Source organism: Branchiostoma lanceolatum, chromosome 14 (assembly GCF_035083965.1).
Source record: "Branchiostoma lanceolatum isolate klBraLanc5 chromosome 14, klBraLanc5.hap2, whole genome shotgun sequence".
Lineage (NCBI taxonomy): Eukaryota > Metazoa > Chordata > Leptocardii > Amphioxiformes > Branchiostomatidae > Branchiostoma > Branchiostoma lanceolatum.
Genome location: NC_089735.1, coordinates 584,134 through 606,020, shown reverse-complemented (window position 1 = coordinate 606,020; position 21,887 = coordinate 584,134). Strand labels below are relative to the sequence as shown.

Sequence of the window (21,887 nt, the reverse complement as noted above, 5' to 3'; positions counted from 1 at the left end):
ACCCATTTGGAATAAACACCCCTTTCACTTTAATCAGTTCTGTTACTGTCATTATTATAACAACGCACCACGAGCACGTACACTTCTTCTCTGTAGCACAATTAGACATACGGCCTAGGCCTATAAATATCTTCGTCGGACTTACTCTTCTTTTACCATTGTTTATGCTGTAACTTACGACAGCCTTTATATTCAAACTACCCCCTTATGTTTAGGTAAAGAATACATGTCGGAAAGCGAGTATTTATCATCGCAGTTGTGTTATTTTGTTGATTGACGAGCATTTATTCAGCTCAATATACCACATGCATGTGTCTCTTATGAAAACATTGGCCCGACTTGCGTTGCACTGTCTGTATCAGCGTGCTTGCTGAAGCAAAGAAATCTCATCATATATAACAGATGATATCTTTCGGTTATTTCTACCTTTCCTATATCCTTCCGTTACCTTTAGGCTCGGTTTACATAAAAGGGGGAGGTCTCCCGCGACGGAATTGATTATAAAGTTTGCCGAAAGATTACGGAAATGTCTCAAGAACGCCTGCTTTCCTTGCGGATATTCAATAAGGATACGGAAAGAATCTTCTTGAGGACGCTTTCAAGCATCTATTAGTTGCGGAAATACACGTGAAGAAGTGACTAAACGCACCTATCCGCACAAACATGAAGAGAAAATCGTGAAGAAAATCGAGAATAAAGGTGACCGAAAGATTACGGAAAGGTTTTAAGAAACGCATACTTTCCGTGCTGGATCTTCCGTAAACGTACGTAACAATTGTCCATTACGACACCTTTACACATCTTATATTTGCGGAAAGACACTTTAAGGATTGACATAACGTACCTGTCCGCACTTCCGAAAAGGCAATCTTTACATACACTGATAGGGGTCGTTAAGTTGTGGAAATGGTGAATAAACGTTACGTTTACGCAGTGTTTAAGCGTGCTCAAATATCGTTTTTCGTGTTATTATGCAAATTAGGGCATCATTAGCATAGTACAAAATCCGTTGTATTCATCTTTACTAAAGCTACCTATACATACATGGTACAACAAGAGCTAGATCGCCAAAAAACACCCTGATGGCTATCTTATGTAAGAAAAATGTTGGAGGAGTCCGGTTTTGCCTACCTGCACATAAACGGTCAATCAAACCTACCTTCTCATTTAAATGAACTAGACAAAGATTGAAGAATATTTACATCCAAAAATTCAATTCAGAATTACGTTAAAAAGACGAAGAGAAAATCAAGGCAACAAATTAAGAACTTACAAAACATTCAAAAACATTTCTGAAAGAGAAACATATCAATTTTAAACATTGCAAACTTCGATGTGTAAACTTCGCATCAGTAACCACTCCCTACACATAGAATCTGGCAGGCATAGAGTCAATTCCGCATTACCGCGTTGGTGTTTGCTGTCTTTAGTTATAACATTTGCAAAACCTTTGTAACAATCTATGTGAGATAATCAACTGATTAGAATAATTTCCAACATTTATTTGATGTTCTAAATATTTCAAGCTGTGTTCCAACGTGTTAAATAAATTTCCAACATTAAACATATTATTTGTATTAGGTTCTAAACTGTTGCAACATAGATTCATCATTTGTTGGAAATTCGTCGTTCCTTTGTTTATTTATTCTCCTAAAAATATTTTCACAATAACGCCCCTGCATTTCCAGAGCAAGCTCCAAGGGAGCCCAAACCTACACCGATTCTTCATTACATCACAAGCTACCTGCCACAAAAACATAAAGACCATAGCACGTCCAGGTCAAAAGATTTAAAAAATGGAAGTTCTGCTGCAGTACCAAGGTCACATACCAGGGCGCCCGAAATCGACCCTGAATGATGGCTTCCCAACACCTGCCCACATATCAAATATCATTGAAATCCATCAAGAGATTCTTGATTTGTGCTGACAACAGTAGTCCGGAAACACAAACACACAGACACACACACACACACAGACACACCCAAAACTATATCTCCATTTTACATTGAATTGATAATGAAGAATATCGTGTACATATCAACATGGGGCAAAACTCAACTCAACTGAACAAACTGCTACTAAATTTGCAGATAGGGTAGTCTACTGAAAGTTTGACACAACAGCCTTGAAACAGTTGACAATAGGTTAATCATGTATGTCACAATATATTTTTCAGAAGTTTATTTGCCAATCTAGTGATATGCAGCCTCTCTTTTGTTAAAATGCACTCAAAGGAATAGACGACTTTCAAACAAAAGATATCTACAAACTAAAAAGAGGTTATTTGTAATATGAAACGTTGATCTTGTCGAAGCTTGTATGTAGATCGCTGTAATTTGAAATACATTGTATCCTTAATTGTGTGTAATTCAGGGAAATTATCACTTATGCACACTACGAACTAACACCAAAATAACGAACGTTTGAAATACAAAATGTTTAGAAGAAATCTATTTAGGCATGGCATAGTGCTGAAATAGGATATTCAACTGACCTTTTTGCAAGGCACAGCCTTACCATAAACAGGACATTCGAAAGGATGTATCAATACGAGGTCGATAAGCATGTAAAGAATCATTTGGAGGCTAAGAAAAACATAATGAATTGTATGTTCAGCTTTTCCTTCCTCTCTATCGCCTTGACATAAATGGGCTATCATCTGACTGAGTTTATTAGAGTTAAGTGCCCCCTACCTGTACAGATATTGTTGAATGAAACCAGTAAATACAATAATGATTAAAAAACAATAGTGCAACTGTGCAATGTTCGTCATAAGCTTAAGAGCTTACAAGTTGGTCCCCTTTAACAAATTAACAATGAATTAACATTCTAAAAAATGATATAAGTCAGATGAAAGGGCGTATAAGATACACACAACATAAGAAAAATCAGCAAGTACAGTGATAAGCGAAAATGGACTAAAGTTAGACATAATTGCTGTAACATGATTCACGGAAACGTTACGGAACGTAAACAACGCAACACAACACAACACAACATTGTAATAAACCAAAATTTAAGGAAAAATACCCATAGTTTAAGTGTAAACAACGCAACACAACATTGTAATAAACCAAAATTTAAGGAAAAATATCCATAGTTTAAGTGTAAACAACGCAACACAACATTGTAATAAACCAAAATTTAAGGAAAAATACCCATAGTTTAAGTGTAAACAACGCAACACAACATTGCAATTAGCCAAAATTAAAGGAAAAATACCCATAGTTTAAGTGTAAACAACGCAACACAACATTGCAATAAGCCAAAATTAAAGGAAAAATACCCATAGTTTAAGTGTAAACAACGCAACACAACACTGGAACCATGGATGGGCGACCTTGACGAGCTCGAAGCCGACCTGCTGGTTTTGCGACGGACGCTTGGATGCCCGATCAGCGACTTGTGCTGGGGAGGGGAGCGAGACGGTGTCCGCGCGCTCGAGGCCCTGCTGGTTTTGTGACAAACGCTAGTGTGCCCGATCAGCGACTTGTGCTGGGGAGGGGAGCGAGACGGTGTCCGCGCGCTCGAGGCCCTGCTGTCGGAGCTGACGTGGCGGGGGCGGCGTGGGTGTTCTCGCTCATTGAGTGGGCCCAACAGATCGGCGATGCTCTTGTCGACTGTCCGCATCAAATCGCCGTCTGCCCGGAGATCGTGTATTGTCTTCCGATCCTCTACTTCGTCTTCACTCAGTCCTGACCACAAGCCCTTTGCGAACTCCTTCGAGCGGCTCTTGAGGTATAAGAGAACGACGTACCTTCTCTAGCCTGGATACCAGACCTTTCGCGCGATGCGATGATAACCCCTTTTGGCCGGGGAAGACCTGGTAGTAGGGATAGAGTTAGCACCCGGGAGCGCTTGGCAGCCGAACCCTGATTTCTATCGCCCCGCGCGAGAGGTAATTAGTGAGCCGTGTGCTATCTGTGGCGGCGGCGTGAGTTGCTTCCCCGGCCGAAGGATTAGCGCCAGGAGCGCGGTGGTCTGGCACCCAGGCTATACCTTCTCGTCCCGGCGCAAAGAATCGTAGTGTACCTCGGAGCGGGCACGTCCAACCCGACACTTGCCAACGCCATGAGGTCCCTCGTGTCACCTCACGGTTAGAGAACAAGCACGGCAGCATTTGGAACCTGCCATGATCTTATCGTGGTAAAAAGACGAAACTAACACTGCACAAAATGGCCTCGTATCCCGGCGTATACGTACAGGGATTCCTCCGGAAATATTCCATATCCCGGTGCGGATTTAGCGTATCCGTTAATTATATCGGAAACGCTAAATCCGCACCGGGATATGGAATATTTCCGGAGGAATCCCTGTACGTATACGCCGGGATACGAGGCCATTTCGTGCAGTGTAAAATTTCAGGGAGAGCGAACTGCCGTGGGATGTGACTCGAGCCGGCGAGAACCGGGCGAGAGTGAGCTGAGCCGAGATACCGACGGGGGAAGCACGCGCTGGCCCGCTCGAGACGTAGACCCGTATGTTGGAGGCGGGGCTTGCGAGGCCAAGCCAATTAACAAAAATGACCACGGAGTCATTTTTCCACCACAACATTGTAATAAGCCAAAATTTAAGGAAAAATTCCCATAGTTTAAGTGTAAACAACGCAACACAACATTGTAATAAACCAAAATTTAAGGAAAAATACCCATAGTTTAAGTGTAAACAACGCAACACAACATTGTAATAAACCAAAATTTAAGGAAAAAGACCCATAGTTTCAGTGTAAACAACGCAACACAACATTGCAATAAACCAAAATTTAAGGAAAAATACCCATAGTTTAAGTGTAAACAACGCAACACAACATTGCAATAAACCAAAATTTAGGGAAAAATACCCATTGTTTAAGTGTAAACAACGCAACACAACATTGTAATAAGCCAAAATTAAAGAAAAAATACCCATAGTTTCAGTGTAAACAACGCAACACAACATTGCATTAAACCAAAATTTAGGGAAAAATATCCATTGTTTAAGTGTAAACAACGCAACACAACATTGCAATAAACCAAAATTAAAGGAAAAATACCCATAGTTTAAGTGTAAACAACGCAACACAACATTGCAATAAGCCAAAATTAAAGGGAAAATACCCATAGTTTAAGTGTAAACAACGCAACACAACATTGCAATAAACCAAAATTTAGGGAAAAATATCCATTGTTTAAGTGTAAACAACGCAACACAACATTGTAATAAGCCAAAATTAAAGAAAAAATACCCATAGTTTCAGTGTAAACAACGCAACACAACATTGCAATAAACCAAAATTTAGGGAAAAATATCCATTGTTTAAGTGTAAACAACGCAACACAACATTGCAATAAACCAAAATTAAAGGAAAAATACCCATAGTTTAAGTGTAAACAACGCAACACAACATTGCAATAAGCCAAAATTAAAGGGAAAATACCCATAGTTTAAGTGTAAACAACGCAACACAACATTGCAATAAACCAAAATTTAGGGAAAAATACCCATAGTTTAAGTGTAAACAACGCAACCCAACACTGGAACCCAGCCGACCTGCTGGTTTTGCGACGGACGCTTGGATGCCCGATCAGCGACTTGTGCCGGGAGGGGAGTGAGACGGTGTGCGAGCGCTCGAGGCCCTGCTGTCGTAGCTGACGTGGCGGGGGCGGCGTGCGTATTCTCGCTCATTGAGTGGGCCCAACAGATCGGCGATGCTCTTGTCGACTGTCCGCATCAAATCGCCGTCTGCCCGGAGATCGCGTATTGTCTTCCGATCCTCTACTTCGTCTTCACTCAGTCCTGACCACAAGCCCTTTGCGAACTCCTTCGAGCGGCTCTTGAGGTATAAGAGAACGACGTACCTTCTCGTCCCGGCGCAAAGAATCGTAGTGTACCTCGGAGCGGGCACGTCCAACCCGACACTTGCCAACGCTCGTGTCACCTCACGGTTAGAGAACAAGCACGGCAGCATTTGGAACCTGCCATGATCTTATCGTGGTAAAAAGACGAAACTAAAATTTCAGGGAGAGCGAACTGCCGTGGGATGTGACTCGAGCCGGCGAGAACCGGGCGAGAGTGAGCTGAGCCGAGATACCGACGGGGAAGCACGCGCTGGCCCGCTCGAGACCCGTATGTTGGAGGCGGGGCTTGCGAGGCCAAGCCAATTAACAAAAATGACCACGGAGTCATTTTTCCACCACAACATTGTAATAAGCCAAAATTTAAGGAAAAATTCGCATAGTTTAAGTGTAAACAACGCAACACAACATTGTAATAAACCAAAATTAAAGGAACAATACCCATAGTTTAAGTAAACAAAATTGATATGGCATTTGTAAACGACTTTCTCAAGTTTTTTCAAACTAAGGGACTACTGTAAATGAAGTAAACTGTTGTTCGTATGTTGGTTTTTGCCTCGGTCGTAAATCATTGCTTTGTCTTGTTTTGTGGCTGTGTATATCTGAGTTGAATTGTGAAATATATACCATTATAATCATCAGAAAGGTAGGGACATTGATGTATCATACTGGACACTAACAATCTAACAGGGATTATATCTGATAAATCTAGAACTGTTGGTGTACATGTTTTTCGGTAAACTCACCGGTCGGAGACGCGATAGCACATGCTGTAACGCCACACAGGCACAGTAGGACTCCCTTCCACATGTTGGAGGCCCGCAGACACCGGTAGACTCGGTCGAACTGGGGATGGAACAGGCCGCGATATTAGTCAAACTCTGATAAAGGCGGAAACCAAGCACCTGAACGCCTACGTGGCCACATCCGGTTAAGGGACTAGTAAGAGTAAGTCTAGCGGCGACAAATACATTCGAAACGGACAGGCAACGGAATTACGCATGAGCGATGTCACATCTAGGCTTGTAGTTATATTCAACGTACCTGGTCTCGCAGTTGGTTTTCCCCAAACCGACAGAATAAAAGAAAGAGTTCCATAACCCTTAGGCTTGTAACAATGAAGAAGCGAACACCAAAACGACGTGCTAAATGCGTTAACTAGTGGGCAGAATACTCACATACACAAGAGACGTCCGGTGTTCAATCTTCGGTAGTTGTGGGATGAGTACTATTCTTGTTCCGAGAATTCTTTCTTCTTGAGGGTTTCGGCTTGAGCCGAGAGTTCAGTCGTCTTCTGGGTTTCGGCTGGAGCCGAATCGGAATGAGCAAGTGAGCTTGGGGAGAGACTCTTATACTGACATGGGCGCGGCGCATTGCTGGTCACTGATTGGTGGAAAATGATGCTAACCATCAACAAGAGACGTCTTCCGTCACACTCGATCCTGCCAGCGTGGACCGTGGAACGTGGCACAACAGATCTATAGACAGGGGTTCAACGTCCTCTACGTGCTGCAAGACGAGAATCAGCCGGGTGCACACTGGCTCATTTATTACTGAATCTGTCAATTGGAGACAAAAAGGCGTCAAAAATAGTTTTATTTTAGCTCGTTTGAGGAGTAATTCCTGACCAAGCAGTAGTTGAATTTCATGTGATATTTGATTTAACCCGTTTCAAACGATAATCAACAATTTACATGTGTAACAGTTGCCCTTACGTTCTAAGTCATCACCAAAATGCGATATCATTGTTATTTAGGCTCGATATATACATTGTAGGTAATTGTCTCTATTTTCTACCTGACCTATAGTAATGCTGGTGTTCTGTATTTATCCACTCACACCGGGAGGGACCCCTACTCGACATGCGTGGTGAGTTCGTTTACATTACGTGCTCTATGTGTAGCTCTCCTCAAACACCTCCATTTAGCGTCCTATCCGAGGGACGTACCTAACCGAAGCTTTGTACTCATCTTAATCTCAGTAAAGTGGGGAAAGTTTTCTTAAGCCTTTCCCAAGGGCACAACGTCAACGAGAGAAATCAGGGAACCCCGGATTTTAAAATGACGAAGAATATCTCCTGATGCCTTCAGATATAGAACCGCAGCCGACAATGAATGAAAATAGGGCACCCTTGTATCGTTACTCATTGTGGAATTTCATAGCAATGATGAAAAGTTGTTATTGTACATGAGATAGGGTCAATGACCAGTAGCCTGTCCTGGAGGCAGTTATACATGTAAATATCAGACTATAACTCTGGAATAAAGGGAAGAGACTCCGCTGGATAGTGAAATATTGCAAATGTTATCAACCGATCATAACAGTATATATGATTAAAAGATAGTTTGCCTGTTTTTGTGAATGTAGTCGTGGTGTTATAAGCTAGCCCGCCTTTCCCCATGCCCAAAACAACAGGTTGCGTGCAAAACAAGATATCCTTAAAAATGGCAGGCATTGCCCTGTCTTTTTATGTTCATATCTATCATATTTTCAAAATGAGCTACACGGGCGTCTATGCTGTAGGGCCCTGAAACACCTAGCCCTGTCCAATACTGTACGTTGTACCTAATCAAGACGTATTGTGTGAACATAAGATGTAATTATGGGGACAGGCCAGATAACAGCACCAATATTGATTTAGTTCATCTAGTATGTTTATCTTGCTCGTGTTTTGTTTTTTTAGGTTTCATGCATATCTATGGCGTTTAACCACAGCTACACGACCATCCATGTAGTTCTACCGCCGTGCTCTGTGAAGAATACATTCTGATGCTTTCAGACATACACGTAGAACCGCAGCCGAAAATTAACGAAAGTTTGACACATTTGTATTATTACTCGTAGTGGAACCACATAGCTATGCAGGCAGTGTATGCGTAGGTTTATGTTTATGTTATTGCGTGTTTGATATTTTGACAACATACTGGAAAGCCATTTTGTTCCGGCATCCGGGCACATCTCACGTGGAACAGCAGCATTGACAGATACGTACTGGCTAGGGGGTAAAACGTACAACATGCATATACATAGCCTCCTTCAGTCAATATTGACCATGGTAAAATCTGACTCGGGTCTGTTGCAAAGTTTTATTTCAAGACCCGCTTTTCTTCTTGGCTGTACTATACGTGATATCTTTAGCACTAATAAGGCAAAGCGACTACGATTTGGAAAAAAAAAAACGTAAGCAAGATCCATGACATGAAACGATCCCCAAATGCCCGTATTTCGGCACTAACAGTTGAATAAAAACGGGAAGGAAGGATGCGATGAGCCTGAGTACACATTCAGGGGACAACTTGTTGAACATGTTTATGGTGTTAGATTTAGCGCCCGTGTCACGATGGCCGATATTTTGGCTGATATAGTGGGCATTCGCTGAAAAGCCATTTTTTGCTGGGCATTCGCTAAAAAGCCAGGTAAGAATCTTCAAATTCGCTTTATTTAACTTCGGATTGATGGATTGACTTGAAACTCAGGATTAATTAATGGGAGCACAACCTGAACATATTCCGAGCAAAAAAAATTAGATTCGTGCAGCGAGGACTTAGCCAGAGTGGGCGTTTGTGGGCATTCGCTAAAAAGCCTGTCCCCCCCCCCCCCCGTCGTCCTATGCGCGAAAGCCTCTCTGTCTGGGCTAACTTACAAAGTTGTATAAAGACTGCCATTTCCTGTTAAGTAAGAAAGTAGTAGAGATTGCGACAAACTATTGTTATCTGGGTATTGTTGTAAATTCAGCTGCCACGTGCACGTTCAAATACTTACACGGCCGTACGGCTCCAATTCTGACTTCCTTTAATTGAAGTAACAGATATGACCAAAACGAACGGACACCGACCATGTTTCACTCCTCTGTTTGTTTTGTACCATACATACGAATGATATCCGTTGATAGAGTTATTAGGATTAAAATGATGCAAGAACCTCCTTGAATGATGTAAACAGTATCTCTGTTATATTTTATCTGATCCTTACCTCTTCCCTCATAACCTCAATGAAAAGCGGCATGCATGCCGACTTGAACTTTCATTGAATAAACAAAGGTTCAAACAAACAAAAATCAAACAAATGTCCTGTGGGCATATGTCCTAGGCACCCCAATACACAAGCAGTGAATATGCGGACTTCCTCTCTGTTGAGACTCCAGATGTCTGCGAAGGAGGCTAGTTCTCTATGGCGTTTGAAAGTCCGTACTCCAGGCTACCTTCTACCTTCTAGTCTGTAGCTGTGCTGAGACCACTGTACGGTCGTTTCCTGCATATAGACTGCAATCCCTTTCCTTCTATTTCCATCCCCCGGCTAATTCCTTCAAAACAGTGGATATGTGGACTACCCCTCTATCGAAACTCTGTCCTCGGAAAGGTTTCTACGACTTCTTCGATTGGTTGCGGTGGAGATTCAATGAGATGTTTTCATTCTATTTTCACTCGCTGTCGATGTCGAGAGGAACGCCAAAGTCCAGGCTACTCTGCAGTCCATACTGATTCCACTGCGTGGCCAGCAGCTCGTCCATCCAGGCCCACTCCCCGGGCCGAGCTGTGCGGGTGCTCGGGCCCTGAGACAGCCTCTCCCCGATCCACTCGCAGCTGCGCACCGCTACACAGACGTGCCCGCGGCGGATTCCCGAGCTCTGCGCGCCCACGATCGTCCAGCTCTCGTCCTGGGGGTCGTAGCACTCAATCTGAGGGGTGAACATCATGTGCTTAATCTCATTATAGTACCAAGAACAGCTTTGGTGTTCGCCCTTTGAATGTAGGATCAATGACAAGTATGGCACCATTGTTAAGGGCGATGCTTAAGCTTTCAAATGATACATGATACCACACAACTGAAAAAGCATTAACAGAGATATGATTCATCGAATCCAAGCTTCCGAACTTTCTGTACTACCTGTGCAGTACCTAAAACAAATACTATTAAAGTGTATTTTTCGGCAGTTGCCACTGATGGGACACTGTCGCTTGAAACGACGTTATGATAACGTCGCTTCAAGCAAGATGTATCTTTCAATGGCTACATTCTAAGTTAAGGACCATGCAAGGAAAACAAAGAAGCGGACAAACGTGAGGGTTGTGGTAGAAGTGGAACTCGCGGCCTCCCGTCAGCCAGATCCTGCCGCCTAGCGTGGTCCATCCGCACTGCAGGTGGCTCTGTTTGGGGTTTCGGATCTGCACCCAGGAGCGGAAGTGCGTGTCCAGGGCGTACATCTTGTAGGCGCGGGAGACCGGCATGAGGTAGATGAGGCTCCCGCAGGCCACCGACTGGAACTGCCGCTTCATGGCGTGGTAGTCCGGGGCCCAGAACTCCTCCCAGCTCTCGTCCCCAGGGCTGTACGTCTGCACGCGGACGATGCCGTCGTCCCCAGAGTAGCCCAGCAGGTAAAGTTTCCCGCCACACGTTACCATGGTGAACTTGAACACGCCGACGTAGACGTGAGGCACGGTCTCCCATTGGTTGGTGGAGGGGGAGTAAGCTTCGTTGGTCGTGACGTCAGCGCCAGCCTTCAGGCGGTCTCCGATGACGTAGACTCGTCCTTCTAACGTTGCCATGCCAACCGTGCCCCTGTGGTGGTGACGAGGGATTGGGAGTCTAGCCCAGACGTTGGTTTGCGTCATGTAGCGCCACGTTTCCGTCACCCGCTCATCCTCCGAGGTGGACAGAACGTAGACGTCAGCGTCCAGCGCGGTGACGTTGTGCGTGAAGTACTTCAGCTGCCCCGGCAGGTGAGTTAGGGACGCCCAGCGCATGGATCCCGGGTCCAGGCAGTCCACCTGTACAGGTGTGCATCCATAATGTACATCAACAGTTCAGAGCATATTATTGTTAATGTAACGCTAAGTACTTTTGTATGGCTTCCCTGTGTATAATAGGAACGACCTGCTTGCTACACATCATTGCCGTTTTATACATAGGAAACTATAGCGAAGAATGTCTAGACGTTAGAAATTCTTCCAATGATTCAATCGATTGTAAAAGCTCATGCTTCAATACTAAACACTCTTGTATCAGGTAGATTAGCCTTATAGAACTGTACCAGTAGATGCCATACATTGTACCTTGTACGATTGTTGTGAAATAAAGTTACATATATATATATATAATAAACTGAGTTGGAACTTTTTCGTCTCAACCGTTTGCAAGAAAGAGTCCTTCAGCCTACGATGTCCATGTACGTCGTTGCCCAAACAAAATATCTATCCATCCATCCATCCATCCATCCATCCATCCATCCATGCGTTCATGCATTAACCATTCGTCCATTAGTTAGATCTTTTTTCTTCATTTATTCTTCCCCATCCACGAAGCATTCATTCGTTCGATCGTTGGATCTTAAGTTCTTTATTCTTTCATTTAGTTATTCATAATCTGAATCACACAATCATGAATTAGTTCATTTGTTCCCTAACTCGTTCATTAATCAGTTCCTTCACCTCTGTGACCTTGTCCGTGGCGTTCCCGTAGACCCCGGATGTCTGCTGCACCCTCTCGCTGCCGCTCAGCCCCCCCACCTGCAGGATGACGTCAGAGCCAGCAGTCTTCAGGTTTCGCTCTTCCATCGCCGCTTTTGCGTCTGCGACAATCTTTGCGCTTTCTTCACATTCGGTCAGGACGCGTTCTCTTCGTAAGACGTTTTCCAGGTATGTTTCTTTGATCAGTTTTAGATCCAACTTGGAAAGTAATTCCGGTATGTTCGCACGTCGCTCGTCTTTAGACGATTTTACCCATTTCAGGACGGATTCTAGCAGCGTCTCCTTCGACCAGTGACAAGTCTGGCTCGTGAGAATATCAACCAACTCTTCGCAGGCCAGGCGCTCAAATCGTTCTGTCTTAGAAATGGCGGGAAAGTTGCTCATGACGAAGCCTTTGGCGTCTTTGGCCAGTTCCGGGCAGTAGTACGCCTCCGCCAGTGTCTTGATGTCGAAGCAGTTCTCCGGGTCTAAGTTGTGTCGGAAAAAGCTGCAGCAAGCCTCCGTCACGGTCGGCAGCTGGAACATGGTGGAACTGTGCAGCAACCCCTCCGCGTTCTCGCGAGACACGGCCACGCTGCCGCTGTAAACGTAGCAGACGATTCGCTCGACTGTTTCGGGAGAAACCTCCTCCAGCTGAACCCTCTCCTGGCAGCTTTCCGCGAAGCCTCCGAGCAGTAGAAGTTTGAAGTACGGACTGCAGGCGGCCAGGACCGCGCGGTGACATGGGATATCCCGCTCGCTGACGCACAGAATGACGTCACAACACTCTCCCGTCTTCCTCCATCCCTGCAGAATGTCCAAGACTTCGGCGTACTTGTCGGCTCTTGGCGCCAGGTCAAGTTCAAAATCTGCCTTATTATATTTCACCGCAATTTCAGCAGCTCTCGCCTGCACGAGCTTTTGAAAATTGGAGGACTCGCCATCCAGGATCCCGGAAACGATCAGGGAGGCATGACCTTTATCCCGGAAGTACAAGTCTCCATCGGCACCGAAATTGTACTGCAGACGATCGGGGACCTCCTCCTCGGCGTCAGGCGTTGCCATGGTGATGATAACGGCCACCGCCTGATCGATTAGCGGTCAGAAACGTTCATTGATTGTTGTCAGCTTACGTCACCCAGCTCGGCCCATCATCTTCCGCCACATATCCTGCACTGGAGAACGTTGATGAACATAGCATTCTCCTTCTTCGTTGTACGTTTACGAATTACTCTTCTATGCAGCGAATTCAGCGTAACCTTTGACGATCGATATTTGATGGTAGTGATGCACACAGCTATTATGAAATCTCACTGTCCCTCCATGACAGAAACATCCGTAACAGAACTGATACACAAAGGACTTGTACCAGTTTCCTTGGGCAGTTGGGAGAAAGGGATCGGCCTTTGATTCAGTCCTTCTGTAGCAGGAATACGAACTGACCTTTAGCTCTTTATGCAGACATGAACACGCCACTCCCAGGAGAACATTATCCCTGCACTGTTGACCACGTCACCCGACCTTCGGTAGCGCTCTACTATCTTTAGCCTACCCTGGAATGGCAAGACTGACACGACGTGTCAGGCAACGTTACTTGCAGTACCAATGGTCGCTGCTAGGAGGCAGTACCATTCCACCGGAGCAGCTGCGCCAATAAAACGTTCTTATTATAAACTTCCGACGCAGCTGTTGCAGCTTAACTATCTGGTATTTGGGCGATACTGCCAACATCGCTGATGTAAGCTTGCTGCCTTAGCTTGTGTGCCATTGGACACTACAATGGTCTGAACCAACTGTCTTAAATGCAATGCATTGAGAACGTTTTTTTTTTCAACCTGGCCTCCGTTGTAGGAGGTTGTATTGAGAAATGATACTGTAAGAGGATAACGGTAACTAAAATTAAACAGTCGGGGGAGGTCTGCAGTGGAGGCTATTTTAAACCGAAATCTCTTCACTCAATCACAGACCATCAACTTTCGACTTGGCGGCAGCCTCTAACAGGCTTACATGCTAATCCGATTACGTTAAGAGTGTACTAGCCTACTGTATAATTAATCTTATAGATCCAGTTGTCACCTGTAGAAATAGCATATTATGTATATTTTCTTGTTTCTGGTAAAGTATGTGGAAGCGATTGGGACAATTGCAACGTTCGACTGTTTACCTTCAAGACTGTTAGATTGGGAGAAAGGCTTGATAATTTTCTGGATAGTTGGACCGAAATCTTTTGCCACGCTGTACTAATTAACAGAGTATGTAGCGCACACACATGTACCAAGTTGAATATTACAGATTTATTCATTTCAAGATATCAGAGTTACAAATATATAGTTTGGTCCGAGATATCGACATGAGACATTGGCACATGACACATGAACTCAACTTCTTCAGATATATGTAAGCTACAAGTAAAACTAGTAGAACTTGGATACTGTACACACTAACACTGTGCTTTTGTGGATCGTCTTGCTGTGGAATAAAACTATACTAATCATAGCATGTCCGCAGCTCAACACAACGGTCTGTATATGGATGTATCGCTAGTGGGAATCTTTCCGAATGTGTCACCTTACGGCGACGTCTATGACGATGAAATCTAACACTGCTACAAAGATTACTAGTTTACACTAAAGCGATTAATCTACAAGTCAGTAAAGTGCCATTTCTATGTAGGCGTAAAAACACGACGTATGAAATGGGATTAGGCTAGTCCACAGAAAACAGTACAAATAAGAGCAGTGGAATATAGCATGGTGCGAAGACAGAACACATATGACATACACGTATGACTGCTAAAAACATTCTCTACGTGAAATGGATGTTACTGTATGTCGATGACGGTTAGACATTCAGGTAATAAGACACGCAATAAATAGTTACTCAAGCAACTGGATAGATTTTCCAACGTCTATACAGTTGCGTGAGTAAATGTATTATTTTGACATGTGTGTTGTTCTTTAGGGGCACCTGGATGGCAGAAATCTGAACGTTCACAAATGTTTTTACGATAATCCCGATAGTTCACACCAATGATGACACAGTTGACATGCTGATGAAAACACACTGGGTGGATTTCAGATGAAACACACTGAACAAACGAAGACGAACGACAGACATTTGATAGATTTTGATATTAAGGATGAGACTATTTCTATTTTCTAATTGATGCTTTGAATAATCTGGCAAAGACTGGATAAAACGATGACATTGTGAGATACTACCAGCCAAGAGAGTGTCCGATGGAGTGTGGCATGATGAAATGACAGAATGAAAATAAAACCTAACGTTTGGAAGAATATCTAGAAGCACTTTCTGTGCACGATGGCGGGGCCTGACTCGTCGTACTCCTGCTTTGTGATCCACATCGTCTGGAAGGTGGACAGGGAGGACAGGATGGAGCCGCCGATCCAGACGGAGTACTTCCTCTCGGGAGGAGCGATGATCTTGATCTTCATGGTGCTGGGAGCCAGGGCCACCATCTCCTTCTGCATGCGGTCCCCGATGCCGGGGAACATGGTGGTGCCGCCGGACAGCACGGTGTTGGCGTACAGGTCCTTCCGCACGTCGATGTCGCACTTCATGATGGCGTTGTAGCACGTCTCGTGCACGCCGGCAGACTCCATACCTGTGGGAGGGGGGGAGTTGAGAAGTTAAGTTTCAGAGACGGGGGGCGCCATAGACTTTCTGCAACATGATGGCGTTGTAGCACGTCTCGTGCACGCCGGCAGACTCCATACCTGTGGGAGGGGGGGAGTTGAGAAGTTAAGTTTCAGAGACGGGGGGCGCCATAGACTTTCTGCAACATGATGGCGTTGTAGCACGTCTCGTGCACGCCGGCAGACGTGGGGACCTGGGGAGGTGGAGGTGGAGAACTTAAACATCCATCAGCAATGATCTATGCTCATTCACTTCCAACTAATGCTTTAAGGCTTCCCGGACTTAAGTTGAGTCCCGCTTTCATATTTTTCATAGGCATTGTATTCATGCTTGAAAACTGTCAATAGCCTTGACTTGACTTACTTGCCTTCAATGTATCCAAAACGATTAGATGTCATTCCTTTACTTCTTTGGTGGTCTACTATAAAAAGGAAGGCATCTATTCAATTTATCATGCAATTACAAATCTTATTGACCTATTCATTTATGCTTACGTTCATTACTTCATTCATTCATGTATTCACTCATTCATTCATGTATTCATTCATTCATTCCAGACGTCCACCTACCGAGGAATGAGGGCTGGAAGAGCGCCTCAGCGCAGCGGAACCGCTCGTTGCCGATGGTGATGACCTGTCCGTCCGGCAGCTCGTAGCTCTTCTCCAGGGACGTGGAGGTGGCGGCCGTCAACATCTCCTGCTCGAAGTCCAGCGCGACGTAACCCAGCTTCTCCTTAATGTCACGGACGATCTCACGTTCAGCTGGGGGGGGGGGGAATAAGACGTTAGTCAGACATCTTTGAGAAGCTAGACTAGAATAAACTGTGTTGGTTTATGACCAGAACCAAACTTCCAAGCGGTGAAGAAAATTACAGAGGATGGAGCAGTAAGGAGAGCGTTCGTGGTGAGACTGACAACTTACAGGCCGTTTGCCTAAAGGCGTCAGGGTGATGTATATTAAGGTGTGATTTAAGATGTTGTTGGTGGACTGACTGACAGTAGAGACAGTGTACAACTATCACTCAATAATCATTCATATACTTGTTTGTTGTACCATTGTTTGTTGTTTGCATGCATAGTTGTAGAAGACCTTAAGAAAGTCGTTGTACTTTTGTTGTGTCAATAAAGATTGTCATATATAACACACCGATCAAAATCACGGAAAGTGTGAAAATCTAAGTCGGACTTCTTTCTAACATATTGGACACAGCGGTGTCGGGATTATCGTGTGGTATTACTGTGGTGTTCTTAGTGTTCTCTACGACTTGCCGGGGAAAAAGGTTTTAATGAGGTTTTGGAAAGACCTACCTGTGGTAACGAAGGCGTAGCCGCGGTCGCACATGACCCTCATGAGGTAGTTGGAGAGCTCGCGGCCGGCCAGGTCCAGCCGGAGGATGGCGTGCGGCATGGCGTAGCCCTCGTAGATGGGCACCGTGTGGGACACGCCGTCTCCGGAGTCCATCACCAGACCTGCGCACAACACGGACAGGAGTGTTGATACAGGACAAAGATTGTTTGCTGTTTTTTTTTTTTTATAAAATGCTGTTGTGAACAATAGTCACTATCGTGAATGCTAAGATAGAAACTCAATACATGTACATTTTGTATAACGATCCAGTTCAGTGACCAATCAGTGGTTCACAGCCGCCAAGTGTTTTTTTAAGAGATAGCGATGGGCACGGTCATTTGTTTGTTTATTTGTTTTAAAAAACGACCCATAGATGAGGGCCTGCATGCCCCTTTTGCGGTTAGCGTAATTGGTCGTTTTAATTTTACGTAGAGCGTTGCCGACCACTCCTTAATTTAGCGTAGAGCGTAGGGAGGCTTTCTGAATTTAGCGTATTACGTAGCCGGCCCTCCGAATTTAGCGTAGAGCGTTGTCGGGACCCCCCATGCAGGCCCTCATAGAGTCTGCTAAGAAGTCTACGTTTCAGTCAGAAAGCAACAACAACAACAACAACGACAACAAAGAGAAGCCGCCCGACCTGTGGTCCTGCCGGAGGCGTACAGGGACAGCACGGCCTGGATGCACACGTACATGGCCGGGCTGTTGAACGTCTCGAACATGATCTGGGTCATCTTCTCTCTGTTAGCCTGGGGTGGGGGAGGATACGTGTCATGTCTGGTAGCATCATTTACTTATATCGTACACATATTGAACCTTTAGCACAATGGAGCAGCCGTTTGGCACCCAATTCTATAGGGTTAGGCAGCAAGGGGAAGGTTAACAAACGGTGATCAAGGGCATGGGTACTAGTATTTTTGGGTTCAATGATAGCAAGTACGACATTGATTGATTTTTCAATAGATTCATTGCATTGCTTACATTGCTTATTATTGGTTTATTGATTAATTGATTGATTCCTTGATGAATGTTAGACAGTCGGATACGCGAGGTTATCAGTTGCTCAAGCAACTGGTTCCCAAATTTCATCTAGTTGCTTGAGTTACTTATTACCTTGCGATTGATTGATTAATTGATTGATTGATTAATTGATTGATTGATTGATTGATTGATTGATTGCATACCTTGGGGTTGAGCGGAGCCTCTGTCAGCAGGGTGGGGTGCTCCTCGGGCGCCACGCGCAGCTCGTTGTAGAAGGTGTGGTGCCAGATCTTCTCCATGTCGTCCCAGTTGGTGACGATGCCGTGTTCGATGGGGTACTTCAGAGTCAGAATGCCTCTGCAAGACGGTCATGAGACATACAGTTAAAGCTTAAATCCTGACTGGTTCATAAAGAGAACAAGGGACTTAGTACCATGTATCAAGTTTGTCTGCAAGACGGTCATATGAAGTTTTGCTCTGTGCCTCGCCTACGTTAACAATATCTATATATATCTATATATATCTATATATATATAGATATAGATATATGTGTGTGTGTGTGTGTGTGTGTGTGTGTGTGTGTTTGTGTGTGTATGTGTGTGTATGTGTGTGTGTGTGTGTGTGTGTGTGTGTATGTGTGTGTGTATGTGTGTATGTGTGTGTATGTGTGTGTATGTGTGTGTGTGTGTGTGTATGTGTGTGTATGTGTATGTGTGTGTGTGTGTGTGTGTGTGTGTGTGCGTGTGTGCGTTTGTGTGTGTATGTGTGTGTGTGTGTGACAATACCGTCTGCAAAGAACTGCAATTCAATCATTCACCCTGGTGAGATTGTTCACGGATGTAGAAATAGAGTAGTTGATACTAAAAGATAAACCAGAACGCGAACCTCTTGCTCTGTGCCTCGTCGCCGACGTAGGCGTCCTTCTGCCCCATGCCGACCATGACGCCCTGGTGGCGCGGCCGGCCCACGATGGACGGGAACACGGAGCGGGGCGCGTCGTCCCCCGCGAACCCCGCCTTGCACATCCCCGAGCCGTTGTCGCAGACCAGCGCGGTGGCTTCCTCCTCTTCGTCGTCCAACATGATGGCGGGTTACGGTGGGTTTAATATACGATACAACTGTGGAGACAGGAACGGTTGCATGTCAGAAAAATTAAACATAATGGGCAGCCAGAAAACGATATGATTTTTCATTTACACAGTTAGAAATAGGACAATAAGTGCTGTATACAACGACGACAGAATTTTTGATGGCGGGTTACGGCGCGATGTACGATACAACTGCGGAAACAGGGATGGCTGCGTGTCAGAAAAATTAAACATTATGGGAAGCCAGAAAACGATATGATTTTGTATTTACAGAGTTGTGCAGTACGGACTGTTAAAACATGGATAAAGGTATGGAAAATGAAGAAAAATGAAAACAAAAAGAAATGTATAATAGCGAGTTATACAATACAAGCTACAGAAATATGTGCATATGATAGCGATTATGGCGGGTTATATGAGGAAATACGGGCATAAAACAGCGGTTACGGTAGGTCATATAGCATAAACTGCGGAAACAGGAACGGTTGCGTGTCAGAAAAAGAAAACATAATGGGCAGCCAGGAAACGATAGGATTTTTCATTTACACAGTAAGAAATGGGACAATAAGTGATGTATAAAAACGACGACTGAATTTTAAAAAAACGGTGAAAATCTCAGTCCTACAATTCAGTATGCTACGGGCAAAAATGGACGAACACCCATCTGTATGGGGCAGACAGAAAGCGATACGATTTTTCGTTTCCACTTCTGCTTGGAAAATGGACATTAAGTGCTGTTTACAACGACGACTAAATCTTAAAAACGGTGAAATTCTAAGCCCTACAGTTCTAACGAAATCTACAGCCAAAATGGACGAAGACTAAGTAATATCAGCCATCTATAAGGGGCAGACAGAAAACGATATGAAATGGACGCTACCATGGACTAGCGTCAAGCGATACGGTTTCACAAGTACGAGATCAATACACACATAGCACCCTGGCCCAATATTCCGGGCTACTAACACAAGAAAATAGAGAATATGACAAGACAAGACGTACCGAAAACCTCCAGTGAAGACAGGGACCGTGGTTGTACCGAGCTGCGCAATGACCACCCTTTTATACGTCCCGAAAGTTTGGACAGGAGCGAAAATACAAAATTATCGCGAATTTCCCGAAATGAATTTTCGTAGAAAAGCCTTGATGAGTGAGCGCCTGTCTGCCGTATACGGGCACGGATATGTCCTCGCACGCGCGTATCGGGTGGTAAGGTAAACACCAGGCGGGCGGGGAGGCCGCCCACCCCGAGAGATATGCGCCGAAAGCGCGCCGAAAATGCGGGAAACATTCACTCGAGCAGATTGCTGAGGATTCCGCCAGAATTGGGGGTTTATTGTGGAAGGAATGCCGTGGGTTGTTCCAGGGGGGAGTATGTGAGGAATATCGCAGGCACGGGGGTGGGAGCCGAAAATAGGCGAGTGTCGGGTCACTAGCGACAACTGCGCCGTGCAAAAACAATACAGACGCGCGAGGCCGGGCGGTATTATTAGGTCTTTTGGCCTCCGCATAGTTGCCATTGGGCTGGCAAAATATAATAACGCCTTGGAACGGAAATAACTGGTTGTGTTACTTTTATTTTATTTTCGATGGAAGGTCATGGAGCAAGGAAAGTGATTTCATTATTGAATGATAATACTTGCCAGTCTATTTTCATTGGTCATATCTACGCACACCAAATAGAACACAACACGCACAATGCTTATGCCGGTCCAAGAGTCTCAGTGGTTAAGTGATTAATTAATCATCAATAAGTTTAAGTTTATTGCAAGTTCATGTCCGTAGGCTAATTGCAAGTACATGAAACATGGAAGGACGGACAGGCAATTGGTAACAATATAGCATGTGACTATTCTAGTTCAAATACTAACACTAAATTCTATCTTATTTGGGGTTGACTTCTTTTTTCGATACAGTGGAAGACGAATGCTCCCACTTTTTCTGTAATGTGTGGGTTTTGTGATGTTAACAGGAGAGTAGTTTTCTTTTGGTCTGTAAACATGGAGAAATTTGGATGGAATTTGGTGGCCTCTTTAAACAGCGCCTTTCTTTCTTGATCGTAGACGGCAACTTGAAATAAAATGTGTTTCGTCTTCCACCGTATTTGACATGCAGTATTTACAAGTTCTAGCTTTGGACATTATACTAGTATGTCTTTAAGAGTTCGGTTACAGGTTCTTTTGTATCTCCGACTTTAACACATGTCGGAGTGATGACGCACTACTCGTCTCTATCTGAAAAAGAAAAGGTATCATATCGGCACAGGGAAAACGAATGTACGGAACAGAGAGAAACTAAAATTGGGAGAGAAAATGAGATATACAGAAAAGGAAAGTGATGTAGTCTGATTATTACCAAGGCGACAGACGTGACTGGCCGGGGGGTTAGTGACCCGCCTCTGCGCCAGTAAGGTCGTGACTTTGTGCCCGTACATGCACGCTATAACGCTACTGTAAACGTGTGGTTCCTCAGTACGGGACAGCATGGAGCTTGCATATTGAATTTGAGTTTATTGAGAAACTCCATTTGTGATGTG

General features: G+C 44.5%; 4 protein-coding genes across 6 annotated transcripts in view; all 4 read right to left on the bottom strand.

The window, feature by feature from the left end:
• LOC136448403 (uncharacterized) overlaps nt 1-6,678 on the bottom strand; it is a 37,736-nt gene extending 31,058 nt beyond the window's left edge. For both annotated transcript variants that reach the window (XM_066447858.1, XM_066447859.1), the window contains exon 1: nt 6,582-6,678. In XM_066447858.1, the coding sequence (XP_066303955.1) occupies nt 6,582-6,645 (64 nt within the window). In that variant the 5' untranslated portion in view covers nt 6,646-6,678. The remainder of the gene's footprint in view (nt 1-6,581) is intronic.
• A 2,825-nt stretch (nt 6,679-9,503) lies between these two features.
• LOC136448907 (kelch-like protein 24) lies at nt 9,504-11,610 on the bottom strand. Its single transcript, XM_066448616.1, has 2 exons — nt 10,896-11,610; nt 9,504-10,513 (listed from the first exon to the last, which is right to left on the bottom strand). The coding sequence occupies exons 1-2, from the start codon at nt 11,577-11,579 to the stop codon at nt 10,256-10,258; spliced, it is 942 nt and encodes a 313-aa protein (XP_066304713.1). The 5' UTR covers nt 11,580-11,610; the 3' UTR covers nt 9,504-10,255.
• A 608-nt stretch (nt 11,611-12,218) lies between these two features.
• LOC136448642 (kelch-like protein 20) lies at nt 12,219-13,346 on the bottom strand. The gene has a single exon (XM_066448280.1). The coding sequence runs from the start codon at nt 13,344-13,346 to the stop codon at nt 12,219-12,221; it is 1,128 nt and encodes a 375-aa protein (XP_066304377.1).
• Nucleotides 13,347-15,470: 2,124 nt separating this feature from the next.
• On the bottom strand, nt 15,471-20,465 carry LOC136448434 (actin, muscle-like). Of its 2 annotated transcripts, none has more exons than XM_066447989.1 (7): nt 20,354-20,465; nt 19,149-19,381; nt 18,467-18,620; nt 17,923-18,031; nt 17,246-17,407; nt 16,508-16,699; nt 15,471-15,906 (listed from the first exon to the last, which is right to left on the bottom strand). In XM_066447989.1, exons 2-7 carry the CDS (start codon nt 19,343-19,345, stop codon nt 15,581-15,583), a joined length of 1,140 nt encoding a protein of 379 aa, XP_066304086.1. In that variant the 5' UTR covers nt 19,346-19,381; nt 20,354-20,465; the 3' UTR covers nt 15,471-15,580. The 2 variants fall into 2 exon arrangements, with proteins under 2 accessions (XP_066304086.1, XP_066304087.1); XM_066447990.1 differs by lacking the exon at nt 15,471-15,906 and adding an exon at nt 15,918-16,018.
• Nucleotides 20,466-21,887: the final 1,422 nt, after the last annotated feature.

Coding starts and splice junctions, on each gene's coding strand:
- LOC136448434 (XM_066447989.1), bottom strand. CDS start 19,345: ATGTTGGACGACGAAGAGGAGGAAGCCACCGCGCTGGTCTGCGACAAC. Junction 17,408..17,922: donor CGCCTCCGGCAGGACCACAG/GTCGGGCGGCTT, acceptor TGTTGTGCGCAG/GTCTGGTGATGGACTCCGGA. Junction 15,907..16,507: donor CTTCCAGCCCTCATTCCTCG/GTAGGTGGACGT, acceptor CCCCTCCCACAG/GTATGGAGTCTGCCGGCGTG.
- LOC136448907 (XM_066448616.1), bottom strand. CDS start 11,579: ATGCGCTGGGCGTCCCTAACTCACCTGCCGGGGCAGCTGAAGTACTTC. Junction 10,514..10,895: donor ACTTCTACCACAACCCTCAC/GTTTGTCCGCTT, acceptor TTCACCCCTCAG/ATTGAGTGCTACGACCCCCA.
- LOC136448642 (XM_066448280.1), bottom strand. CDS start 13,346: ATGGCAACGCCTGACGCCGAGGAGGAGGTCCCCGATCGTCTGCAGTAC.